This window comes from Petaurus breviceps, unplaced genomic scaffold (genome assembly GCF_028583685.1).
Source record: "Petaurus breviceps papuanus isolate PSGF00001 unplaced genomic scaffold, PetGlider_PUasm1.0 84, whole genome shotgun sequence".
Classification (NCBI taxonomy): Eukaryota; Metazoa; Chordata; class Mammalia; order Diprotodontia; family Petauridae; genus Petaurus; species Petaurus breviceps.
In genome coordinates, this window is record NW_027186645.1 from 14,694,565 (window position 1) to 14,721,296 (window position 26,732).

The following is a 26,732-nucleotide window of genomic DNA, read 5'->3' on the forward strand; positions in this document are numbered from 1 at the left end:
CAACTGGGACTGGAAAATGTATACCAATCCTGGGTATTGAATGAAGATATTGAAATTATAGAGGAGAACAGGCTTGTCGTAGAGGAGGAAGGGAATGAAGTTCTCCTTAAAGGAATTTTTCTACAATATTTCTTGAGAAAATTGAAATCCATAGTAACTGTGGGGATTGTGAAGGGTATATAGCATCATTTCATATGCCGTAACAGTTACGAGTTGTGTGCAAATGAAATGTACTGGTTACTATTAGGCATTATTAACAAACAATTTAAAAACAATGACAGAATAAATATTTTAACTACTTCCACATCTTAATTCTCAGGAAAAAATATATATCTACTTATATTTTAAGGAAAGCTCAGTCTATGTTAGATTAAGATAATGTGGACTGATGCCAGAGGACGTGAGATGGAGCTTTTCAGCAACAATGACAGGTGAAGTTAATGGGAATTAACAGGTTTTGACTGTAAGGAAAGTATTGTAGTGTGATTTGCCTGTGGCATGAGCGTGTGACAGGATGAAATACTGCTTTACCATCCATTTTATTAAGAAATTATTACTTGTATCTGAAATGATAGCATTATTAGTAGACTATACATTATAAATAGATACACATTCATATATACATATACATATATACACATATATTTCCAAATGGACATTTTAATAAACATTATAAATTATTTTATAGCATTGTATATACTTAAATCAGTTTATAAGAAGATAGAATATTTTATTTAGCAAAAAAGGAAGAACTTTAAAATATATATATAAGCAACAATCCCTTCCCTTCTCCCTCTCCATATTGTAACTGTGACTTTATTATGTTTGATAGAAATAAAAATAGGAAACTGTCCAACTAGTCACTTGGCTTTCCAAAAATAAGTTCATCACATTGAAACAAAGAAACGAAGCCTGACTGCTCACTGTGACACACTGATCAATTTGTGTTCCCTCTCTAGGCAAAGTAGAAACGGATGCATCGAAATGAACCATTTTCTATCCAACTTCATTTTGGATTCCTTATGGGTCACACTAATACTCAGAAATAACTGGTTATAAAGGAAAAGATGGCCTAAAGGACTTAAAATGTAAGATTGAATAATAGCAACCATATATTCTTTTAACACCAGACAGGTTTGTTTTCACTTAGGTGTAGGTTATGAATATACATCTGTAATAGGTATGTGTATATACATGTGTGTGTGTTTTAAAGAGTCACTTTTGAAACGCTTGTTTTCAAGTTAAAAATTGTACTTTATTCCTAGAGGATCAAAAGATAATTCCTCTGGGTTATGCTACAGCATTGGAGAAGTCTTAGTAACCTGTGAGAGATACAGTTTTCATTTGGAAAAAGTTAAGATTATTTTAATTTTTTTTGTTCTTCTGATCTAATATTATATTTTTTAAAAAGTTACTTTTTCATCATAATTCTATTTTAAACAAGTCACTTTTTGTCCTATGTATAAAGGGGGACTTAGTAAAGAAGTATCATGAAAGGATGCCGGTGCTGCCTCTTTAATTTAAAGATAGCAGTAGTGTACATGTGTTCAACGTCACATGTCAGGAAACTTTCCCCAAAGCAGCCTGGCCGTCTAGTGGCCCAGTGTGACTGTTACATTTCTTGCCTGATAGAGCTGATAGACTTCTTTGAAAAAGTAACTGGTTTCCTGGCCCTTCTTAGAGTTGCATTATGGAATATTCAGGTAAAATTAACATTTAACTTATTGCCTACGTACGTGAGTTATTTTAAACATTTCTGGACAGCAAGGGTCACTTTAATTGTGTTAGTTTTGTTTCTCTTTTTAAATTGTGAATGAATTTGTTCTCAGGTGATTAATAGGGAATTTGCTCTAGAAAGCTGGGGCCAAGCCCTTAAGGGAATTTCACAGGAATATGCTTGTAGGTCTTAGAGCTTTTACTTCTGCATTTTCAGTCCTATGTTACATTTCAATAGATTAATAAAATGAGTGTTCCTATAATTCATTGTACTTTTTGGCTGGATTAAAAGAAGCGAACTGTAAATATTCTAAGTTTGGTACTTAGTAAGGGAAAAATACAAATTCAGTGAAGAGCTTCAGATTTTGGGGGTATTTTAGAATTGTATACTTTATGCAGTTAAAAAGTAATTTGAATTGAAAATTGAAATTTTATTTTGTATTTGATGAACTGGCTGATTTCCTGGTAATTACATAATGCTGTGGGATATACGACTTGGTGTTAGCAGTCCCAAATTGAACTGTCATAAGTATTATTAGCATGTAGCCATTCTACTTTTAATCTCTGACTGCATTAGTTACACAAAGTTGTTAATATTGTTGCTTGCTGATTCATGAACTAAGAGCCTATAGGAACAGCTTAAGAATAATGGCGAGGTTGCCTTGACCAAGGTTACAGTATGTTCACAGGCTCCCAGTGAGTAAGTGGAAGATTCTGTGGCTCAGGACAGAGACTGAGGGTAAAGAAACAAGGCATAATTTAGGTTTGTATAGGGCAACATGATCAGAACCAATACTGAAAAAATTGGTACTGAATTGTAGAGGACTGCAAGAATGTGATTTTCTGGTTCATTTCAGTGTGATTGTCCTTTAGTAGTTGTGGTAACAGAGCCCTTTAACATTAGGCCACTTGGAACAAAATAATTTTACTTACATTACTTACATTCTAGGGGAGAGTTGCCCAGTGTGATGGAAAATTTTCATTGTGCATTCAATAGTTTCAGAACCATTAAATATTATTTGCTAAAGTGGTAACTCACTATTAATAATTTATTTTAAGCTATAGATTGTGTTTTACTTTATGTAGTACCTGTAAAATTATATATTAATCGGACTTTTGTAAAAGGGATTGTTTTCAATGTTCCAGTAGCTTGCTATTTTAAGGATTGCCTTCATAAAAGCTTTTGTAATTAAAGATTATTTTAGGCAAATCATTGATTTTGAATTTATCTGTTCTATAAATTTGGCTGTTCGTATTTCTAGGTTTCCCTAAAGCACGCTATACCTGTCCTGTAATTTATTGCCTTGTAGGTTGACTCTATTTACTTTCAGGATTAATTTAGCGCAATACTTTTTTTAGTGCCAGTATGCTAGAATAGAAACATTGTACTCTGTGGTTAACTGCATGCCTCTTCTCTAATACTAATTTCAGCAATTACAATATCTGTAAAAACAGTAAGAACCAAATCCAGACTGTTCTTTGTCTTGTAAAGAGAAGTTTACATACACACATAATGGGATTAGGGAAAAAATACTAGAGATGAAGAGTAATAACAATAAAAAATACAAAACAAAGGTCAGTAATGAAGAGGAAAATTTCTAAAAAGAAGACTGATCATCAGAGAATTATTAAAAGTGCTATAGGAAATGATATGGCCTAATTTTGTTCTATTTAATATACATTAGTAAATACATCTGAAGTGGCATGCTATATCCATTTCAGTATGATTATTAAAAGTATTTCATGTTGGCTAATATTATAAGATTTAATCAGGCCATTAAATTTTACAAAGAAAATCTTTCAGTTCCTAAGAATATGTGAATAAGCAAATTTCATTTCGTGTTGGGAGACTAATTGTTCTTAATTAGGAAAAGCCATATGGTTAGAGAGCCCATCATTTGATCATCAAGACTTTATTAAAGGCTTAATATATATTAGACATTATGCTAGGTGCTGAGGAAATAATTACAAGGTGACCATCCTGCTCCTCAAGGAACTTATATTTTGATGGAGGAACAGAACAATGTTCACAGATAAAAAAAAAAAAGCTGGATCTGTAGACACAAAATATACATTGACTGATGGAGAAGGGCATTAATAACTTTGAGAGTTGAGCTTAATGGTTCCTTAAACCTTAAGGAATTGGCTGTTGAGTCAAGCTTTGAAAGGAGGTAGGGTTTTTAAGAGATGGAGGAGAGGCATCAAAGAACACCAGGATGAACTGTGCAAAGTTATGGAGATAGGAGATGAAATGTCATGTATGAGGAATAGCAGATAGGTCAGTTTGCCTAGAACATAGAGTGTGTGAAAGGAATTATGTATCTGTTAAAAGCCTAGAATGTGATATGCTAGGGTCAGATTGTAAAGGATTTTGAATACCAAGTTGAGGAGTTTGTATTTTACTTTTTCCCTTAAATTTGATTTTTTTATTTTTTGAGGTTAATAGGCATTTATGTTCTCCCCTTCCCCTCCCTCCCAATCACATGAATAATAATAATAATAATAATAATAATAATAAAAGATAACCATTCTAACAAGTGTACATAGTCAAACAAAACAAATTACTACTTTGGCAAAGTCCAAAGAAAAATTTGCATTTCAAGCTTATCACCTCTTTAGGAGATGGGTAGTATGCTTCATCTCTGATAGTCTGGAATCATGATTTGTCATTGTACTCATCAGACTTCTCAAGTCTATCAAAGTTTTTTTTTATATAATGTTGTTACTGTATAACTTATTTTACTTGTTCTTCTCACTTCACTGTGCAACAATTCATAAAGGAATTCTTAGTTTCTTCTGAAAATTTATTTTGTAATTTCTTATGGTACACCAAAATTCCATTACATTAACATATTATGTTTTATTTGACCATTCTTTATTTGCTCATTAGATGGGCACCCATTTAGCTTCTAGTTTTGGTCTGCTCCCAGAAAGCTACCATAAATATTTTTGCACATTGGGGAATCTTTTCCACTTTCTTTGGTCTCTAAAAGAGTATATACTTAGAAATGGTACCACTGAATAAAAAGGTATATAATTAATAGTTTAGTGACTTTTGGGGTATTCCAAATTCAAAAATGCTTGGACCATTTGACTGTTCCACCAATAATTAGTGTGTCTATTTTCCTGCAGTCCATTCAGCATTTGTCATTTTTCTCATTTGTTATCTTTGTTAATCTGGATATGAGATGGAATTTAAGAATTGCTTTAATTTGTATTTCTCTAATTATAAGTGATTTAGAACATTTCTTCATATTGCTTTTGATACCTTATATTTCTTCCTTTAAAAAGCTGCCTTTTGGGGCATCCAGGTGCACAGTGAATAGACACTGACCCTGGAGTCAGGAGGACCTGAGTTCAAATACGACCTCAGACACTTAGCACTTACTAGCTGTGTAACCTTGGGCAAGTCACTTAACCCCAGCTGCCCTGCCTTCGACCCTCCAAAAAGACCACCAAAAAAAAAATCTGCCTTTTTATGTTCTTTGTCTAATTAGGGATTGGTTCTTATTTTTGTAAATTTGAATAATTTCCTTACATATATTGGATATGAGACCTTCATTAGAAAATACTTGATGCAAAGCTTTATCCCAGTTGTTTACTGTCTTATTTTAACTGCATTGGTTTTGTTTATGCAGAAGTTTTAATTTTATATAATAAAAATTGTCCACTTTAACCTCTTATATCATCCTTTCTCTTGTTTAATCAAGATATTTCCCCTTAACCCTAGTTTGAAAATGTAACTTCCTCCTTGTATCTCCACATTTGCTTATTTTGTCTTTAAAACCCTAGAATGTGATATGCTGGGGTTAGATTGTAGAGGGTTTTGAATACCAAATGGAGTTTGTATTTTACTTTTTCTCTTAAACTTAATTGTATTATTTTTTCTGTCTAATTTACTGTGTGTTTATGTTTATTATGTCTAAGTCATGTATCCATTTGGAATTTATCTTGTTATATGGTATTAGATATTGGTCTATACCTAGTTTCTGCCAGACTTCTCTCCAGTTTTCTCAGCAGTTGCTGTCAGTAAGTCAGTCCTTACCTTAGTAACCGGAGTCTTTGGATTTATCAAACAACAGGCTACTATTTTCTTTGCTTTTGTATATTGTGTACTTAGTGTGTTCTACTCAGTGACATCTCTTTTAATCAGTACCAGGTTGTTTTTTATGATTACTACTTTTTAGTCAAGTTTGGGATCTGATACCACTAGATTCCCATTCTTTCACACTTTGTTTTTGCTGTTACTTAGAGATTCTTGACATTTTGTTCTTTCATGTGAATTTTGTTTTTTCTAGCTCAATAAAATAATCTTTTTGTAATTTATTATGACACTGAATAAATAAATTAATTTAGGTAATATTATATACTTTTTATTATATTGGCATAGTGTGTTCATATCAGTTAATATTTTCCCAAGTATTTATGTTTGACTTGATTTCTATAAAAGACTTATTTATAGTTGGATTTATATAGTTCCTGGGTATATCTTGGTAAATGTATTCCCAAACACTTTGTAGTTTCTCTGTAGTTGTTTTGGCAAATAGTATTTTATTTTTTTCTCCACCTACATATAGATAGTATTCAACATTCATTTTTAAATAAGATTTTGAGTTTCAAATTTTTTCTCCCTCCCTCCCTCACCAAGATGGCAAGCAATCTGATATAGGTTATACATGTGACTCATGAAACATTCTATAGTAATTTTGAATATTTATCTCTCCCTTTCTGCTGGGTTTTGTTGATATTATGCAAATGATTTTAATATTTATGTGAATTTATTTTATATCCTACAACTTTGCTGAATTTATTGTTTCAATTAAATTTGTAGTCATCCAAGTAAATCATTGTATCATTTGCCAGAAGCAATAATTATGTTTCTCATTGTCTATGCTTATTCCCTTGATTTCTCTTTCTTGTCTCATCTCTATAGGTAGTATTCCTAACATTATGTTAAATAGTATCCGTGATAATGGGTGTCCTTGCTTTATCCATAATTTTATTGCAAAGACCTCCAACTTTTTTCCATGACATGTAATATTTATTCTTAGGTTTATATTGACCTTATTTACTATATTAAACAAGAATTAACTTATTCCTTTGCTTTTAGTGTTTTTGAAAACAAAGCAATGTTTGATTTTTCTGTCAAAAGTCCCTTTTAGCATTTGTTGATACAATTATGTGGTTTTTATTTTTTATGTAATTAACATAGTTTATTATGTTTAATATTGTATCAACATTTCATTCCTGGTAAAAATTCAACCTGGTAGCAGTCTCTTTGGTATGTTATTGTAATATATTTGGTAATATTTTATTTAAAACTTTTGTACCATTGTTCCTTAGGAATATTTGTCTATAGCAGGAGTTCTTAACCTTTTTTTTTAAGTCACGGACCTCTTTGGCAATCTAGTGCTTATATGTCCATTTTCTGAATAATGTTTTTGAGAACATAAAATAGAATAAAATATGTCAAAATACAGTACAAATTAATTGGTTTTGTTATTGAATTATATTACATTGAAATGCAATTATAAAAATTTTTCTTAATGGGCTCTAGGTTAAGGATCCCTGATCTATAGTTTTCTTTGTCTTCTTTGTATGTCTTTGCTTTATATATTAAGACCATGTTTGTATTATAGAAAGCTATTGAAAGGTTCCCTTTTCCTACTTTTGCAGACAGTTTATATAATACTGGTATGTTTCATGTTAAAGGAAAGGTAGGGCCACTGATGCCCTTGAGTAGAAGAGTGATATGGCCAGACATGATTAAAGGATATCATTTTGGGATCTATGTAGAGGATAGATTAGAAAAAGTAGAGATTGAATATGGGGAGAATATTTGGGAAACTCTCATAATATTCTCAGGGAGAGATGATGAGGGCAAGAAGGGTATGGATATGATTGATATTTAAAAAGGTAGAATAAGTAGAACTTGTCAATTCATTGTTATTGGGGAAGATAAGAGTGAAATGTCTGAACCTGACTGACTGGGGACCCTAGAAAAAGAGTGATGTCTAACAAAAATAGTCAGATTAGGAGGAGGGGCAGATTTAGGGAGGAAGATAATGAGTTCTACTTTGTGCGTGTTGATTTTGAGCTGCCTGTGTTTTGACATCCAGGTAGTGATGTCCAGAAAGGGTTTGGAGAGGGACTGGATCTTGGAAGAGTTTAGGACTACATAGATAGATATCAATAAACACTTCATAAGCGTTTACTTTGTGCCAAATATTGTACTAAATGCTGTGTATTCAAAGACAAGCATGGAAAAGAGACCCTGCCTGTAAGAAGTTTAGACCCTAAGGGGTAAGATGGTCCATAGCAAAGGAACCACAAAGGGGCAGAACAATGTGTATAGTGGCATGGTGTAGTGATGACTGGGAAGTGATGTAATGGGTAAGATAAGGCTAAAACTCACCTATAAGAGCCCATAGATGCAAGAGCAGAGACCAAGGTCCCAGTGAGATGAAGATGACAATAGTGGCTGGTGTGCAGGTGACATGATGTGAAGTCATCCATAGAGATAATATAGGAACCTGTGGAAGCAGATGAGATCCCCATGAGAGAAGGAAGATGGAAGAAGAGAAAGGCCAGGACAGCCTTGGGGGCGGGCACATTGGCATATGTAGGGTTGGACACTGATGTTGATCCTTTTGAAGACGCTAAATTATTTGCACAGATAGGAAAAGAACCATAACACTGAAGTATCGTAACACCCTCAAAATAAGAGAGCATACAGAAAGGTGAAGTGGTCAAAAGGTCAGACACTGCAGAGAAGTCAACAAGGTTGAGGATGGAAAAAAAGGCTGTTGGATTTCACAATAAAGTTACCCTTGGTGACCTTGAAGAGAGCAGTTTAAGGCCAGTGGTGGGGCATGCAAGTCAGGTTGTAAGGGCAAAGAAGTGGATGGAAGGATGAAGAAGTAAACATGGTGAATATAGTCAACTTCTTTTCTGTGAGTTTGTATGTGGAAAGGAGGTGAGCTGTAGGATGTTAGCTTGAGGGAATAGTAGGTTCAAGTGAAGTTTTTTTTTATGAATGGAGAAGATCTGGGAAGTCTTGAAAGTTTTAGAAAAGGAGTCAGTGAATAAGGAGAGATTCAAAATCAGGAAGAGAGGAGTTAAAGCAAGAAGGTCATGGAGGAGACAGGAAGGCATGGCTTAAGGAAGGATGGAAGTGGAGGAATTGGGGTTAGTGTTAGAAAAGAAGAAAGCTACTTCATCCTCAGACTGGAACAAAGAAGAGGATGGAGGATAAGAATGAGCTAATCTGAAGTGTGGAATTGGTTAAGAGAGGGAGTTTTGGGGTTTTTTCAGTGATGCCTAAGTCAAGGTTGTCTTTTTGAGAGATAGAGGGGTGGTGGTAGTGTAGTGAGCTTGAGGAAAGAAAACATTTGGAACAGCCATTCTAGGGAGTGTGATAGAATTTGTCAAGGAAGAGAGGAAAAGTGAAGGCTTAGTTGAGATTAGATAACTCATTTTTGAAGATCCAGTCAGTATAACTGTATGATCAGGTGCAGGACCTGGAAAGGGACATTCAGGCCAGTGGAGCAAGGGAGAGTTATAGATGGTAGAGGAAGAATTCTCATTGGTGGTTGTTGAAGGGTGCAGATCAAAGGAATTGAGAAAGTTGATATACTGGAAAGCTGGAAGGGACCTGAGAAATCTGTTAGTCAACGATGAGAAAAATGGAGTCCAAAGAGATCACTTGACTTATTTGGGGTCACACAGTGAGCAGCAGCCAGTGTTCAAATCCATGGCCTCTGACTCCCATCTAATGTTCTTTCTGCTACATTGGCATTGTGTCTTCCAACATTCCATTTGAAATTTGGTATTTGAAGAGTTAGAGCCAAGTTTAGCTATTAGATTTATTTTTCTTGAAATTTCCCTCTATATTTCTTGGAAAGCAGTCATTGTTTTAATCTTCCTACATCAGGGAAGCTATGGCAAGCCTAAATAATAGACAACAAATAAAATACAAAAGGAATAAACTCCTAAAAATAAATAGCACCAAAAGATCTAACTTTTGCCTTTGGAGACCTGATATATTTGTAAGTATTTTGAAATTTATTTAGATCCACATAGTAAGGGGCATCTATATCTCTTTAAAAAAAAAACTACTGAACTCCAGACTACCCCTTCAGTCTCATGGTATGAGTTCAAGGAATGAAAAATTACTTTAAAGATTAGCCTATGAGAAAATGAAGTAAAAAAAAATGTTTCCTCTTTCTCCCACCCCAAATCATGTAATGCAGTCCAGAAAACAATTTTTTTTCTTCTATGCTAACATCACTCATAAATAATGGGCTGTGTTCCCAATACAGTGCTAATAGCCATATTAACTGCCAAATAAGTAAATCATCTTTGTATCATACAGGGAAAGGCAAGTCTGTGACCACAGATTCTCCTCTCCCTCTTCTGTCCCCATTTCTTCATTCTTCCCTTCCCCTCTTCTGGTCTCCCCCTCTTTTACTCATATTTCCTCTCACCTCCAAATCAATTGAAGGCATTTTCCTTAGGAGTATTGGTAGGAAACAAGGTCTTTGTAATTGATGTTCTGCAATGGACCATTCCTTCTCTATTTTGCAGTTGCCTGAAAAATAAAGAGAATATAAGATCTTACCCTTTTTATTGTTTGTTGATTATGAAAAAAAGTCACTTTTGATTTGAAAGAACAAAGCCCCACCTTGCAGGTTCTCTTCTAATACGTCTCCCATTCATGTAGCAGAGTTGAGATTTCTTTAAAGATAAAGCAACAGAAATATTCCTCTTCATTGATTTTCTAATCATAGATATTATATGAGGAATATGACAGGAAAATGCAAGCTTGCCATTTTGATGGAGGAGATCCAATGCAGAGTCCAAGTTGACAGAATCTTTGTATTAGAAATAGCCAGGTATTCTAAGGTGCTTCTGTTTGTTAATGACATTATGCTGGTTTCACCAAGTACCGGAACATTGCAGAGCATCCTGGAAGACATCTGTAACTATTCAAAAGAAGTCAATCTAACCATCTGCACAGAGAAGTCTAGGTGGATGAAGAAGGCTGTTACCCAGATTGTGACAAGCAGTTAAATGGATAACCTATAGAGCTTGTTCATTAGTGTGTGTGTGTGTGTATGTATACACAAATATACATGCATGTGTGTGTGTGTGTGTGTATAATCTGTCTAGCTGTCTGGGACAAAGAGACCAAAGGGATGACTAGTTCAGCTCAGAATTAAACAGGAAGAGGAGACCGGACTGGGTTGTCTTCAGGAGATTGCAAGGCTGCTTAAATGACCCAAGTTTTTATCAGAAACAAAATCCATCCAAACATTTTATATCATACCATGTAGGGCAATGAGTTATGGAACACAACAGTCTTAGATATTTAGGTAATAAAATTTTTGGAAACCAAATAAAGCTTCTTCTCTTCTAAGATTAGATCAATATTCCATGCAGCATTTTCATTGGAATTATTTAATGTGCTTATAAAAGATTCCTGTCATTATTTGACCTAAATATATGGTACAAATTATCTCTGGCACTTGTCAAAGCCCATTAAAGATATACGATGTTAGAAAGTAGTATTTTCCCATATTATACAATTAAGTAGCAAAAAGCTATTTAACAAAACATACTTTCCCCCCATTCATTTATGTAAAATCAAGCTAAACATGTGTAGTTTTAACTTACTTTGGTCCTAACAGTCTGTGGGCACTGAATTCTGGACTACAATGGAATCTTCAAGGTGAACATTCTTTAGATTTAAAATGAGGAAAATGAATACTACTTTGTTATCTTAAATGATAAGCATGATACTCTTCCCTAACACCATCCTGCTGACTTGTCAATCCAGATTCCTTGTAATATACTTAGCAGATACAACAACTAAGGTGCTCCAGCATCTTACAATACTGGGCACAGTAGGTATATATGTCTGTCACTTGGTGGATTATTTCATTTATGTTGTTACCTCCTTCACTGATGCACGTAAAATGAATAGAATCATAAAATCTTAGACAATCCCAAGTGGAATACACCTTAGAGATTGTCTAGTTCAACCTATACTGGAGCTGGAATAGTTTTCAGTATTAGTAGCTAATACTTGTAAAGTTGTAAAAGGTTTACCACTGGATTACATTATATTCTATATAACCAAGTAATTTCATTTTTCTGAACCTCAGTTTCTAAAAGAGGAGGCAGGACTAGATCAGCCCGTGGGCTGCTGACAACTGTGGGCATGCCAGAGGATTTCTTCTACTTTTTTTGCATGCTGCCTGAAATCCTTTGGTGGGCCTCAGGTTGTGCAGGCCTGGACTAGATGGCCTCTAAATTTTCTTCTAATCCTAAATGCATGTTCCATGAAAGTAATGCTGGGAAGTGGTATTTTCCCTCTTTTGTAGACAAGGAAACTGAGTTTCAGAGAAGTTGAAGTGAAATGCCCAGTAAATGTTGGAGGTATATTCAAGCTCATCTTGTGACTCTTAGGTTCCGTACTCTTTGTACTTTATTAGTCTACCTCTCATTTTTCTTCCATCTCTGTGTGGTTGTAATAGTAATGGAATTTAAAGATCCCCCTGTATTGGCTTGGTTTTTGTAAAACCCAGAGCTTGTGAATCCCACTTGTGGGATGGACTTGACCTGAAAAGAGAGGGCTGAACTGGGAGAAGCTGGTGACATGAATTTAGAGAGACACAAGCAGAGAGAGAGGCAGAAGAATTTTTTTGGAAGCAGCATCGCAGAGGCAGAAACAGAGAGGATTGCTGAGGGCCAGTTTGAATTGCCCAGGACTTTTGAGAGCTGCCACCCAGAGCTGCAAAGGACTGAGGAGACATGGCTGTTATGCTGGTACTTTGTCTGTTTTGATGTTGTTTTGCCAGATTCATCCACTGGTGAAGGACAATCCTGTTGTTGCAGAGGTTCTGGAACCTTGCTGTTGGTTCAGAGCTCCTGAGACTGTTCTGCAGACAGAGTGAGTTGTGCCAACCGGTGAAGGCCATTGCTATTGATGCAGAGGTCCCGGAACCTTGCTGTTGATTCAGAAGCCCTGAAGAAGGACTTTTTGTTGAGTATTTACAGAAATCCTGGAAGAGGGTTTTGCTAATGTTTTCAGGGGTCCTAGGACTGTTATGCAGACAGAGAATGAATTAATGAGGACACTGGCAGTGTATCTTGTGGCCTTGCTAAGCTTTGTCTCCCCAGGAGCAAAGATTGCTGAGACCTTGCCTCATGTCAAGTTGAATAAAAGACCCTTCTTTGGGTATTAAATGCTGTGCTTAAGCTTGTTGTAACTTTGGGGTAGATGGCCTATTCAATCGTGATCCAAGGGTGGGGAACTTTTGACTTTTTTGTGCTTTGTGATTGACTAAATGAATGTATTGCCTAGGGGTGGAGTAGTACTTAGAAGAGGGTCTTTGGGATTGACTAAATGAATTATGATGTCCAGGGCTGTAGTAGTACTTGGGAATTATTGAATTACACTTGGTGAATGCTGTATTTTGAATTATGCTATATTTTTATTTTCTCTGTTCTTAATTTGTCACTGAATAAAATGGAGAGCAGCTATGCTGGTATTTTGAACCTTGGGAAGTTGCCTTTCCTTGGCATTACAAAGTGGTCATCTAGCTTCTATTTGAATACCTCCATTGATGTGGAGCCTAGCATCTCCAAAAGCAGCCTATTTTAAGTCTTCCATTCTTCTTCATCCTTTGTAATTCTTGTGTATATATTTCCATTAATTCCTCATGGAACTTCTGCCTTAACAGTAGAATCTCCTTTATTATGTATGTATTAGTTCCTACTTTACAATTCTGGTTACTAGTATGTTGTCTTTCATTCTTACTATGTGACCAACAACACCTTCTTTTCCAGTCTTACATGTCTTTTTTAATGCCTTTCATGGCTTTCCTCACTTGATCACCATCTTCAGCAATATTTTGACATATTCCTAACATTTGTCTTTTTTTTTTTTGCTTTTTTTTTTGGAGGGCAGTGGGGGTTAAGTGACTCGCCCAAGGTCACACGACTAGTTTTTGTGTTAAGTGTCTGAGGCCAGATCCGAACCCAGGTCCTCCTGACTCCAGGGCCAGCGCTCTATTCACTGCACGACCTACCGTGTTTCCCCAATAATAAGACCTATCCCGAAAATAAGCCCTCCCCTTACTGTGTAAGATTCCTCTAAAATAAGCCCTCCCCCGAAAATAAGCCCTATTGAGATTGCTACTGTAATGAAGGTGATCCCCTGTGCTACACGCTACATTACGGTACCCTCTGTATGCACCATCTCCCCCCCCCCGTGAAACGCACGCCACGCTCTGAGCTGCATCCAGTCAGAGCTGCAGCAGTGAGCGCGTCATCCTGTTCTTCCCCAGTGATTTGCTTATTGAATAAAGGTACATTTTTTTTGTTCACATTTACCTGTTTATTAAAGTTGCTGTCAATGTTCATTAAAATAAGCCCTCCCCTGAAAATAAGCCCTCTGGTGTTTTTCTGTCCAAAAAATTTAATAAGACAGTGTCTTATTATCGGGGAAACACGGTAGCTGCCCCTAGCATTCATCTTTCTAATGTTCTTTGCATTATTTGTATTTCTAATGTCAAGATTGTGCTACTACAAGATTCACACCCATATGTATCATTAGAGTATTGGCATTAAAGAAATGAATTGTTTTAATGACTGAGTAATTGTAATCATTGAAAGCCCTCTGTAACTTTCCAAAGAAGATCCAGTCTGTTCTAGTCCACTCCATTTACTCAGCTCTGGACTGAGCTTGTTGTCCATCTTCAGTACCTGTTCACAGTATATGTTGATGGATTGATTCAAAGGACTGGCTGTTTTGCTGCATGTCATAACTTTTTTTTTTTTTTGGCTTTTTGGAGGGGAGAAGGCAGGGCAATTGGGGTTAAGTGACTTGCCCAAGGTCACACGGCTGGCAAGTGTTAAGTGTCTGAGGCTGGATTTGAACCCAGGTCTTCCTGCCTCTAGGGCCCACCGGTGCTTTATTCACTGCACCACCTAGCCATCCCCATGTCATACTATAATACTTATTTTATATCAACTTTGTTCTTAAGATGTGGATGATTAGATCATTCTCTTATATTCTTCAACATTTCACTGACGAGGCTTGGTATCTTTCCAGGTCATGATGCAATTAGTACAAAATCATTTGCAGAGAGGAACATTTGAACAATCTTACCATCAAGGAGAAATCCTTCTTGTGTTTGAGTTTTGCTCATAATATAATATATATACGTTGTTAGAGCCAAAAGGGACTTAGAGATTATTTATTATGATTTTCTCATTTTAAAGATAAAAAAATTGAGAGCCAGAGAGATTGTATGACCTATCCAGAGTCACATACAGCAAAACTGACAAATAATTTCTGTTTTGTATCTCCCTAGAAAATAGATAATTGAACAAAGTTCCATTTATCATGCCATCTTCTATAATTTTCAGTTTTATGTGAGAGATAGTTTGTCTTGCAGATAGTTTTCAAGGCTGTATTTTGTTTTGAGTTAAGTGGTTTAAAAATAAAACTCTAAAGGTACAGTACTTAATAAAAGACAATGTAGCTTTCATACAGTGATTACATTACAATTCTGTTGAATATTAGCGAACTAGTTTTAAAGATGAATTGAAGAACTGATCTCCCATATAACAAATAAATTGTGTGTGTTGGGGAATTTGAAATTCTTGGACCCACTTTGCTCCTAATCACATACTTTCAAATTCTTGGCCTTGCAAATGACAGTCAACGATGTTATGTTCACATGTCAGTTCACTTGTCATGATCATATAATATTTTAATAGTAAATCATAGTTTATTGTGAACATAAGTATTATTAACTCATGATTTTTTACAGTGACAGTGGAATTGATAGAAGGCATATACACTTGCATGAAATGCTTGTGTTTTTCTATCATACCTAATAACATGTCAGTAAAAAAAACTGCTTTTGAATGTTTCTGAAGAAGTATAAGGCATGGTTTAAGAGGTACAGTATAATTGTAAGCTATATAATTTTTAAGTTTAGGCACACTAAAACAAACAAAAACTCCTAAAACTTCAAATATTTTAAAAGTTTAGATTGAAAGTCCATTTTCTGAAAAGTATGAGTAGAATAACTATAGTTAAAATAAACATACATTTCTTGAAGGATTTTATTAGGAAATATTCACAAAACAGTTTTTATACAGTACACTTACTGAGATTTTTCTTTCTCTAAAAACAGATATGTTTATTTCTTTTAGAAAATCAGGAAGCCAAGTATCAAAGGAAGCAAGCAACATTCAAGAACGTGAATACTTTTTTTTGGCTTCTTTTATTAATCAGACCTTTTTCCCTTCTTTTTCAGTACTTTTCTTTTTACTGTGATGGCAGCTGTGTGGGCTTATTCATTAAAAGCTATTAAAAATACTCTCTGACCCTTTTGGATAACTATTCTAGTAGTAGAAGACTTATACTTATGCTTCTTCTATGTGGCTCTTTTGCATGGTTCCTGAGAATGTGGTAACATAGCAAGCTTTTTGTCAGGTGATTCAGAGTAGTTAATGGCTTCAGTCTATTTGGTGTGAAATATGTATTTTGTATGTGTATTTTATAGAAATGCATATTATTTATGTGGGCATATATGCAATCCCTTTACATGAGTGAGTTGACCTTGGAAGTAGTAATTCTGACAGGCAGGTGAAGTGAATAGCTACACAGTTAGGCAAATGAGGAAGAAGGAATATAGTAGGAAAAAAGGCATCTATCTATGTATCTATTTGTGTTTTTGCTAAAATATAGCTTTCCATATTTGAATAATAGTTGCATAATTTCTTCTTGTGTTCATTTTCCATTATGAGATTCTCTTTTGATTTGCAGGAGGTTTTTAATTGCTACTGCAATATCAAATGACTAGAATATTTTAGTTATACCTCTAGATATTTGTGTCTGTAACTCTTGAGTTGATAGTCTGCCCTACTAAATTTAGAGTAAATAAAGAAGAAATTAGGTTTTCCAAAATATGTGACTATTGTGTTTATGTATGTTTATTTCTTCAATATTTTCATTCCCTCCTAACTGTCACTTGAAAGTTCTGCTTGATACATAAAACCAATTTTGCATGATACATTTCATAGCTAAGTTGCTTCAGAGCGTACATTCTTAATTTATCCCAGGGCTGTTTCAGTCTGACTGATATCAAAGGATGAAGTTTTTAACAGGAGAGGGAAATATATGTCTGGCTCTTTGTCTTGTGCATTTTGTGACAAAGGAATTCCCATTTGAATTGCTGTGCTCTGTTGAAGCCCCTTCTGAGCCGCTGGTTAACAGCAGCAGTCAGTCTTTGCAGTGTCCTGACGTCATCCAGTGTATGCATAAGCTCTGCTATTGTCTTACTGAGAGAGCCAGGGTTGGGGATTGCAGTATCTGCTGGCTGCTGCTACTGCTACCTAGTCCTCCCTCACTGCATCACATTAGACACACATCGGCCTTCTCTTGTCCATTGGATTTAAAAGAGCAGCTCCTGATTTTTTTGGGTTCTACAGGAGACCTTTGCTTTTCACTTCCATGGGAGAAAACTGAAGCGTGTGAGAGGAGAATCTGGCAGCTGGATACAGCCTGGACTGCATTGTCTGGCTTCATGACCCCTGCTGTGTAGTCGTCTCATCTCTTCTCTCTCACACTCACTCATTCTTTCCTCTTTTTTTTAATCTTTCTACTTCCTTTTTTTTTTTTTTTAAAGAGCAGCATTTGGGGCCAGCCATGTTTGGCACTGAATCTTCATGTAAGTAAACGTATCCCGCTTCTTTCCTATTTAGAAGGTTGTTTGGTGTCATGGTTTCATTCATCAGGAGTTTGTGTTCTCTTTGCCTTAGGTCATTAGCAAAAGCTGTGTTTTTTGATCTGTTTACAAAGCAATTGATCCCAGGGAAGTGACTCCCCCTTTAACTGGGTGGTGCATCCTTGAAGCTAGAGATGTCAGTGTGGTCAAAACCAGGCCTAGGGGGAGGAAGAGAGAGAGGGAGGAAAGGAAGAGTCCTAGGATCTAGACTGTCTCACTTGAATATGTTAATTGATAGGATAAGGTCTGTCAGTGATCCCTATTGTTATATATTCAGTCATGGTTGTGGCACACAGATTTGATGTAAATACTTGAAGGATTCGAGAAGAGGGTGCTGGTTATTAGAAAGGAGAGGCTTGAAAAATTTATCTTAAGGTAGAAAGAGTGCTGTTGTATTTCCTCCCCTTCATTTTTCTTAAACAAAGGGGTGGATTTAATTTTATAAATAAAAACTGAAGTCCATTTTATTTCAGAAAAGTGAGCCATTTTATATGTTAGATTTACCTGTAATGGCTAAAGCAGTGATCCAGCATTTTCTGTATGATTAAATTTATGCAATGAAACCTGCAAACCTTGTACAGTGGGACAGGATTGGATGGCAGTATCATTTTAGAAAGCCTAAACTAATGCTAAAAATGATGTTATACCTAAGTTATTGCATATAAGGCTTATTTAATGATAAATGCAGAATAATATAATTTGTAAATATGCTGTATGCATGACCCTGCAGAGCATTTGATTGACTGCTTCATATCTCAAATGAGGCTGAAGAATTACTTCTACGTGGTCGCAACCTGCAGGCAGTTAGAACATTTAAAAAAATTTAGCAAGAAGCTGCCTCATTTTGGAAAAGAGGAAAGAGTTGGACATAATATTTTTTTCTTGTGAACTTAAATAATGACATTGTCCTTAGATGGTCAGAATGACTATTTTTGTATAGCTCATTATTTAGAATAGTAACCTAACTATATCTAATAATTCTCAGCTTTTTTTTATGTTTGTTGGCTGGCTTTTCTTTTGGGGTTAATTAATTCTGTTGTTTCATGGTGACAGCTTTGCTTTCCTTGACACTGGCACAATGACCCATCAAGGTCAGCAAAGAATAAAAGTGAAATTTAATTTTTGATTCTTCATGTTTTCATATTTCATAGAATACTTTTTTTCCTAATACTTTTATTTACTTTTTGCCATTTGTAAATGATTCCATTTAGAAACATGCTTTTACTCCACTAGTCAGTGACTAAGATCTTCCAATTCCTTCATAGTCAAGGAATTCTGCTTGTTCAGGTGTACAAATATAGGCATAAATATGGACACACACAGGAAATTTGAGTTTTATACAAATGAAGCTGGCTGATAGGCTTTGGATTCTTAGACTGGATGGTCAGATATTGTTTGGCTAAGTATATCACAAAGAAGGAGCTTCTTAATCTTTTGAACAGAATTTTACCCATGTGCTATCTGGTTTGTCTGAAGATTGCTGGTTGCATTTGGTCTCCATGGCTACCACCAGATCATTGAATCATAAGGGGGGGGGGGGGGGAAGGAAGGGTGCTAGAAAATATTTGTCTTGCTCTGTAACAGTTTTTTTTTTAAACCTTATTGAATGGTAGGGTTAGAATCAAACAGGAGGGCAAGCCAGTTATGTCCCTAGTCAAAAGTATCTATGAATAGCCTTAGCTTAGAGCAGGGTAGGTGCCCTAAAGCTTACATTCCAACAAAGGTCAAATCTTTTTGTCCTGTCTGTTGGCATTTATTTTGATTTTGTTGTATATGCATTTTCTGGAGAGCTTTACTCACTTCTTGCATCTATATTTATATTAGGGGTTAAAGCTATCTAAAGCTAATGTATTATTCGGAATTCTACAAAGTTAGAAGGAATCAAATTTGTTAACTATAATAGAATTACTGTATTTTCCTTATCTGGCACAGAGTGTTGGGCATTGTATTTTGTGCTGTAAAAGGCTGAAGTTGTTTCTTATCCACCTTAATAATAGGTTATCATTCTTAACCTTGAAATTGTGCCATGGTCTATTATACTTATTTTTATGAATATTAGTTATCTGAAGAAGTATCTCCTTTTCCTTTAGGGACATCTTTTGTTCTTGGTCTCTTTCTAAAAGAAATCATCTTTTAAAAATCTTCCATTGTCCACATGCTGTATTAGGCTGTTTTTTATGTTTTAGGCCTTTGAGGTCAGCAATTTGCAGCCTCTCCTAGGTGTCACATTACACAATATTCTATCTTCCTAAAACTATACTGCTTGATTCCTTAAGCTGCTTATAAAAAGTACCTGAAAGCGATTAAAAGATAACTGATAGAAACAGTCCTTACAACTATCCTAAGAGAAAGATGTCCATGCTTGTTAATGTTAAGAATATTAATAATGCCTACACTTGTTTTCCAGGTTGTTATTGATTTCTTTTTAACAAAGAAATGGTGACCAGAATGTTGAACTGATGGGAGATCTTCATGAATTGTAGGAGAAACAGTCTGACTCTAACAAGAGTTGATGGATCTAAATTCTTACAGCTCATGAGTTCTTTGTCATTCACATAGTTGCATATACTATCCATAGCTCTTTGGACAATGCCTTCAAAATAGCAGGCATCCTTAATAAGTGTTTATTGAAATGAAATGAATTTGGACTTAACAGATGATCTTAGTTGGAGCAGTACTGTTGCATTGTGTGTGTACCCTTTGAGGAAGAAAAGAGAACTTCTGTAGCCTTTCCTGAAACTAATTTGCATTGTTTGATATTTTCTTAGTGTTCATGCAAATCTGTTTTCTCATCTGTAAAATGGGGGCTATAAACACCCTCTGTGCTTGCAAGATGTGAAAGGAGAATTTCTGTAGGCAGAGTACTTTGAGTTCTTCTGGAAGAGGTACACTAACATAAAGTATTATTTTTAGTTTTCAAAGTACATATTTTGGGACCAAAGTTTGATTTGACAATATTTTTAAACTTAATATTTCAGTTTTGTAATTTGAAGAGCCTAAAGACCTTTAAATAATGATGTTGGTAAAAAAGCAGGTTATTATCTATTCTAGATATGTTGGCAGGGAATATTGACCCTATCCTGTATTTGCCACAGCAGAGGACATCTGGTTACACCCTGATAAAGCTTAGCAACCAGATAAAGGCAGAGATTCTCTAAAAAGTAAATACTTCAAGCAAGATTAAATTCTATTCAATTAGTATTTATTGGACTTTATCCTCCCTAGTAACTGAAGTCACTCCCTAATGGTTAACTCTGCAGGCCATTAGGGTACAATTTAAAGTGTCACTGTAGCAGTAATTGTGCTCTGATGGCCAAAAAGTGTTAATGGGCTTCCCTGAGCACATGACTTGCTAACTAGACTGACGTAGGCACTGGCTAGTGAGCAGATATGTCCAGAGTAGTGTGAGCCATAGGGGCCATCTCTGTGGGGATGGGGCACACAGAGACACCTAATACCCTCAGCATTTTATACTGGTGAAATTAGATTTAAATGCCCATCCAGGATATGAAGAGGAAAAGAAATAACAAAAAGGGGCAGCCTGAAGGATATGTGTGGAAGGGAAGTGGATTTTTGGGTGGGAGGCAAGAGGGAAGAAGATACATTTTTATATATTTAAAAGTATCAAAGAAAAGAAATACATTTTTAAAAGGAAAAAAAAAGCCTCTGGCAAAGACACCTCAACCCACCTCCTCTCTCAAGGAGTTCAACATTATTGTTGCTGCTCCCCAATTTTCCATACTCTAGGGAATGGTGTGTGGGTGGGAGTCTAAATGCCTGCCTTTTTATTAAATCCAGGAGGACTATCTGGACAAGTGGTCCTGGCCAGTTTTAGATGTTACTTTTGTTTTCACTTATGACAGAAATAGAAAAAGAAAAACACAATATAACACTTTGAACCAAGAGATGTGAGTCCTTAATAATATGTGATAGTTTGCTTTTTATGTAAAAAAAAAATTACAAAATCATGAGCCACTCATGTAGAAGGCAACCAAGTTGTGTACTGTAGCAATAGATAGACCTTTAAATTTGATAATTTAAAAAATGACAGATTTCCCTTTTATGTGTAGTTCAGTCACCCTTTTCAATAGACATGATATTTTTAAACCTAGCATCTTGTTTTTAAAATTATAGTTTAAAATTGGTAGAAAAGTGAACTGGGAATTATTTTACTCAGATATCTCTAGACATTTCAGGCACACTTGGACATCTATTGAAATAATTTCAGAAAATTCTGATTCTTATACTATCAAAAAGTTAGGTATCTCAGTTTTCTCTTCTTCCCTTTGATGATTCTTTGTCATTTGAAGCTTATTGGTTTAAAAACTCTAGCTGTTTTCTTCCCATCTTTAACTGAGTCTCTCTAGGAGAAGTAGATTTTTAGAAATATGCTTTTTAGATGAAAACAACAAAATATATCTAAATTCCCTTCGGTAGCCATGAATTTAAAAGGAAACTTTATCATATTTATTCACCTTCAGAACAGCAGAGGAACAGATGCTGTTAACTTCCTGAGTATTGAAAAAGTAGCATGGCTCCCAGGGATTTAGATTGTGACAAGCTCACATGCCCAGCTCACTTGGTAACCTAAAGCTCACATTCCATTTTTGACTCATGTTGCTGTATCATCTTTTCTGTCCTTCTGACAACATGAGGTTCTGATGTTAAACTTCTGTTTGGATTTCTTGGGTGTTGATTGTTCACATCATAACTTTTAATACTTTTACATTTAAAAATAAACTTAAAGGGAGGGAGGAAAATTCATTCATATTTATATTTATAGATCCATTTTAGTAATATGAAAATATGGACTAAAAAATTCCATTTATTTCTAAATTTTCCACAAATATTTCCCTTCCAAATTTTCCCTCCTATGATTGGTCGAGTGTTAGTCTACATTCTGTCTAGCAAGATTATAAATGGGTTTTGGTGATCTGTTGTTTGCACTGTCACAATGACTAGATTCATATCCTGTGTAACTGTGGGGATTCTATGGGGAAAATAACCATATATGGAAACTTTCCCCATAGACTCTCCCCTGGGTAATTATACAGGATGTGAATCGGTCCCATTGTTATTAGGGATTTCTAGCCAGAAAAGGCTCTGATTATTTGTAGTTTGATTTCAAAACATTAATAGTAATTTAATTAAATAAATATATACATTTTTATTACTATTATGACATACTGCACATATGGTAGGACTTAGTATGGGACACTAGAAAATGTAACGTGAGATAATTTGGATATCTTCTTCCTAGGAAGAAGAATCCTACCATCTTAAAATTACAGGAATAAAAGTACATTTGCATAAATATAGCTTATCTACTATAGTTTCTTTATAATTTAAGTAATCCTCAGATTAAGCTAGTTTTTAAAAACTCTTATCCTAGAGACCCTGTTTGCTTGTTAACTGGAATAGAAAATTGTAGAACTGGCCCTTTAGAAGATTTTTATTTTTTGCTATTCTGTTTTTTTATTGCATTTTCTTTTCGTAGACTACCTAGAAGTTGGTAGATTGATAATCATAATAAACCAATATCCAAAGGTGATTTTTTAAAAACTTGTTCATGTATACATGTTAAGAATACAGTTTTCTGATAGGGAAATATATCTTTATTATAAGCTGTAAATTTTCTGACTTGATGACAATTTCCAATTCATACAAAGCATAGCCTTATTAATAGACTTCCAAATGAACTAAAATGATCCAAAAGAGACCTCTTCTTCCCCTCCCCCAAACCATCCCCCTCTTTCCAGTTTCCATATAATGGTTAAAGGCATCATCATTCTCCCAGTCACCCAGGCTGCTAGTCTCTAAGAAAGGCTCACCCTCAACTACTCACTAGTGTCCAGTCTGTTCTGTAATCTTGTAGTTACTATCTACCTATCTTATATCTTCATCTTTGTCTCTATATCTCTCATCTGTCCATGTCTCTCCTCTGTGTCTATATTTATATCTATAATATCACCGTCTCTGCACTCCCACAGCCACCACCTTTCTTCATTCCCTTATCACTTCTCACTTGGCATATTGCAAAAGCCTCTTAATTGGTCACCCTGCTTCAAACCTCTCTCAGTTCCAGTCCAATCCCCCACCCAACTGCCAGGGTGACATTTTTTAAAGAGCAGATCTGACCATGTCACCCTCGACTCAGTGAGCTTCAGTGACTCCCTGTTGCCTTCAGGATCAAATAGAAACTCTTTTATTTGGCTTTTAAAACTCATCATAACCCAGTCTCTTCCTGCCTTTCTGGGCTTCTTTTTCTCCTTCATGCACTTAGCAGTTCTCTGGCATTGGCGTGCTTGCCCTGGACGCTCACTTTGCCCAATCTGTCTCTCATCCCTGTTATGTTCTTTTACCTCATATCTGTATTTTCCCAATCTCCCCTGCTGCTAATGCCTCCCTCCTCTTAGAGTGCCTTCTTTGTACACTCATATAGCTTGTCTGTATTTAGTTATTTACATGTTGTCTCCCCCATTGTAACAGGAGCTTCTTAAGAACAAGGACTATTTGTAATTTTTCTTTGTGCCTGGCACACAGAAAATGCTTAAAAAATTCTTCTTAACTGATTGATAATGGACTTAACATGACTTGACTAGTGTGACTAAGAACATTGGAAACTGGTCCCTAGAATGATTAATCAAATCTTTTCAGGAAAAAAAAAATGGCTAATCTCAATGGCCACTTTAAGTATCGAAACTCCTAGAAAGGATTAGCAAAATTTCTAGTCATTAGATGAGGTAAGGACCTTAGAGATCATTTAATGAATAAAGTTTTAAATTGGGGTAGATAGATATCAGGAGGTTCTGTGCACTTGACTGAGGAAAAAGATTTTATCGCTTTTCAGGGAAAAAGGAGCATATTTTATGAACTTCTAACATAAATTTAGCATTTCCTTCAATTATGAATTAAAAAAACATTATTCTGAGAAGGTATCTATAGACTTCACCAGACTGCCAAAGGGGGACCATGACAAAAAAGGTTAAGGATACCTGATTTAGTGCAACCCTTTAATTTCATAAAGTAGGTAGTAGCCCAGATACGGGCAATGACTTTTTCCAAGTTTATATGGCAATAAATATTAAGTAGTTTGAGGATTTGAATACAGGTCTCTCAAAAGGATGACTTTTAAACTATGCAGCTTTTCTCATCAGTGATGGTTCTACCTTCATATAATTATGCATAATGTGTTTTCTAAGCAATGGAAGGGAGAAAAAGGGTGACATTTCTACCTTTGTGTAAAAGAAATTTTTTTTTCAAATTTTGAAATCTTATTGTGACTTATTGTAATCTTATTGTGACTCCTTGGCAACTTGACACTTCATATTAACTTATACCAGTAAACCTTAATCTACATGTATATCCAACTGATAAAAGCTATGTTGGTATCCAGCTGTGAAATACTAGAAGAGTAATTAATTAGAAGATAGGCACCTAATAATATGGTCCCCTGGGACTGGTAGAGATTTAAAAAAAATAATCAAAGAGGAAAGTGATCACTAGGTGCCTTTTAGGGATCCATACCTTGTATTTCACTGTTAAGTTGCTTAGTGAGTTGAAACTTCAGGATACAGTTCTTTATATTTACACTGACAACTCTGCCATCCTGTGATGTTTTCCTTACCCACTAACTGCCAAAACTGCTTTCCTTTTCCTCTCCAGCCATGTTGAGGCACACTTAGATGCTCAGATGATTAGTTACATAGTCATAGCTATCTTTGGGCTCTCTCCATTAGGCAGAAGTCATCTCTAAGTTCTCTTTGCTATCGTATACATGCATTTAATCTATGTCCCAGCTCCCTTGTGAGTTTCAGTGTCTGGGGCAAAAGCTATCATTTTGTAGGCTCTTCTACCAATCTGAGTAGAAGCCTCTTCACAGTGGAAGAGCTTGTTAAATTCTTGTTGGTTTGCAATTGGGGATTCTAGTTATCAGATTTTGTTGATATTTTTGTTAATATTTCTATTGCTGGTATTTTGTTGATTTCTGTTTCCTTTGATTCAGAGTCTAGCATTACAGAATATGTATATCTAACTAAGAATGTCTCTATCTCTTTATTCAGTGACAGATTATGATTGTATGACTGGGCCTATAAATACATTTGCAAATTATTGTTTACATCTGAAAAAAGGATTGGCTTAAATCTTAATATCTAATTAAATAATTACGAAGTTTAATAGGGAAAATGTTATTAATAAATGCCTTTTGACTGACTAAAAACACCCAGATATTTTTGTGAGTAGCAGTCTTGGTAGTTGAGTGTATTAGAAAATGTGCTAGAATTGGTATCAGAAGACTGAGGTTCAGACCTGGACAAGATACTTGATCTCTTGGCCTCTGTTCCGTTATCTGTAAGGATAACCTTTTCAAATTCATACCCTGTGATTTACTGTATGCCCACATAGAATATATTAGCTCCATTGCTCCTGAAGACTTTTTCTTCATATTTTAAGGTCTGGGGTCTTTGCAGTTTGCATGACTGAGGTTCAAGAACTGATGTTAACATTAGTAGGTGTGTGGCCTTGAATAAGTCACTTTCTCTTTTAATCCTCAGTTTCCTCAATCTTCAGATGAGTCAGTTGGATAAAATGATCTCATTAATTCCCTTCCTTCTGACTTGATTATTGGATGTTAATCATAAAATGTGGTTCTTGGATAGTAAGGGCAAAAATCTCCCTGCAGGGATTTGGCAAAAATCTCCCTGAGGGGATCTTCCTTTCTCTTTAGCAGCCTACTGGTTCCATTCAGATTTTCTTGTGCTTTTTTAGAGCTCCTAATCCAGTTTGATCTCTACCGAAGTAAAGCAGCAAAATTTCCATTTTTCTTCTTCGTTCAGATGAACTACTTGCTTTCAGAGCTGACTAGTTCTTAACAGGCAACCACAAATATAATTGAATACATTTAAGCCTAGATCCTATACAGAGTGTTTCAGTTTATTTTTGTCATTATCTTTTAGTCCATTGGTGTTAGCATCTTCTTTAGTTTAGCTTAGGAGGACTGCAGCATCAAAATGAGAAATTTCTGAGCGATATTTTGTTTCCCCCCCCCCCCCCCCCCCATCTTCCTCTTTTTTTTTTTTTATTTTTTTACAACAACAGGAGGGAAAAAAAAAACAAATGTAAATAAATATTTGACCTTATTTAAAGTTTTTTATATTAAAACTATATAAAAAAGAGAGTATATATTTTATTTTTTTTTTTTTTAAA

At 35.3% G+C, this 26,732-nt stretch overlaps 1 protein-coding gene across 4 annotated transcripts in view; it reads left to right on the forward strand.

Moving 5' to 3' along the window:
• Positions 1-26,732, forward strand: part of ST7 (suppression of tumorigenicity 7) — a 290,187-nt gene that overhangs the window by 51,170 nt on the left and 212,285 nt on the right. Inside the window, exon 1 of one of the 4 annotated variants that reach the window (XM_069107086.1) lies at positions 1,564-1,703. The exons of 2 other annotated variants lie outside the window; for them this stretch is intronic. In XM_069107086.1, the coding sequence (XP_068963187.1) occupies positions 1,691-1,703 (13 nt within the window). In that variant the 5' untranslated portion in view covers positions 1,564-1,690. Of the gene's footprint in view, positions 1-1,563; positions 1,704-17,029; positions 17,469-26,732 lie in introns of those variants that run through there. One more of the 4 variants, XM_069107084.1, reaches the window with a different exon arrangement.